The 1330-nt window shown below is 33.8% G+C and overlaps 1 protein-coding gene across 2 annotated transcripts in view; it reads right to left on the bottom strand.

Moving 5' to 3' along the window:
* The window catches only part of LOC117169978 (DNA-directed RNA polymerase I subunit RPA1), a 63216-nt gene that overhangs the window by 7935 nt on the left and 53951 nt on the right, over positions 1 to 1330 (bottom strand). For both annotated transcript variants that reach the window (XM_033356492.1, XM_033356497.1), the window contains exon 12: positions 1 to 690. In XM_033356492.1, the coding sequence (XP_033212383.1) occupies positions 1 to 690 (690 nt within the window). The remainder of the gene's footprint in view (positions 691 to 1330) is intronic.

Below are 1330 nucleotides of genomic sequence, written 5' to 3'. Positions count from 1 at the left end.
AGAACACTTTGCCCACTCCTCTTTCTCTTCATCGTAATCGTATTCGAGAATATTTGGATACAAATTAACAACCTCCAACTTTCTTTGATGGGACCGAGATCTTTCTGAATCCTGGGAGAGGGATGAATAATAACCATCGTCGGCGTCTGCATGACTTGAATTTAAATTAAAATTCGCACTCGTGTCCATCAAATCGTCATTTTCGTTATCAGCAGCATCCATTTCCTCTTCTTCAGGATCATCATATCCAAGATTTTCCCGATGGCGCGACAAAGATCTCGCCGTTGAAGCATCAGCGTCTTCGGCGATTTCTTCTTCATCGGAAGATTCGTGATTTTCTCCGGCGTCTTCTCGAGGATTTCGCTGACTCGTTTCCCTGTCGTCATCATCGAGTCGAGCATTTTCGTCCTTGTCCTTAACTTTGTCTTCCAAAATATAAATAAGAGCTCCACCTGCCGCTTTTCCAGCTTTTTTTATTTCCTTGAACATTTCCTTGAAGAAACTCCTCTCGGTACAGCTGATTATTTCCGACGGACTAGTATTAAATTTGTGCTTGTAATATTTTTTAGGGAGGAAATTCAGTTTAACTTCGCAGACCAGGTGACGTGGTTGTGTGTGCATTATTTTTGCCATGACGTCAACATTTTCCAAAACGTCGGCGAGGACACATTTTGTCAGCTTTCGGCAAATCTGTGCAAAATTTCAGATTAATATTCAAAGAATTCGCAAATTCCTCCCTAGCTCACGAGTGTTTTCGGTTTTAATCAAACTGCAACTTTCAAAACTGTACTGCATGAAATTAAAAGCTTTTTTTTTAAAAAGTGCAATTTTCATGTGAAAATGAGAACGAAAAGATTATGAAAACAATAACAATAAATAATAAATATTAATATAAAATGTAATAATAATCTAATAATATAATAAAAATATAAAAAATATAAATAAATATAATATAATCAAATATAATAATAATATAAAAAAATAATAATAGTAATTGCAAATTTTAAACAACTTTAGTAAGTTTTTTTAGGTAAGAATTTAAATTTTATGAGTAGATTGTAAAAATAAGTGTTTACAATTTTTTTTAATGTGTACAAATTGAGCCCCTGGATGCAATAACTCGCTGAGCGCTCGAAAACGCGTAAAAGTATTGTCTGCGCGGTGACATTACGCGTCAGAATCAAAAGTCCGAATTTGGAAAAATGAAAAATACTGCTCGATAGCTTTATAAAAATGAATGCATGTACCCGTTTAAACTTTTTTCGTAAACATTATAGTTTCCGTTAAAAAAAATAAAAACTGATGATTTTTGAATCGAAAAATCCATGTT

This window comes from Belonocnema kinseyi, chromosome 1 (assembly GCF_010883055.1).
Source record: "Belonocnema kinseyi isolate 2016_QV_RU_SX_M_011 chromosome 1, B_treatae_v1, whole genome shotgun sequence".
Classification (NCBI taxonomy): Eukaryota; Metazoa; Arthropoda; class Insecta; order Hymenoptera; family Cynipidae; genus Belonocnema; species Belonocnema kinseyi.
This window is presented reverse-complemented; position numbering and strand designations above follow the sequence as displayed.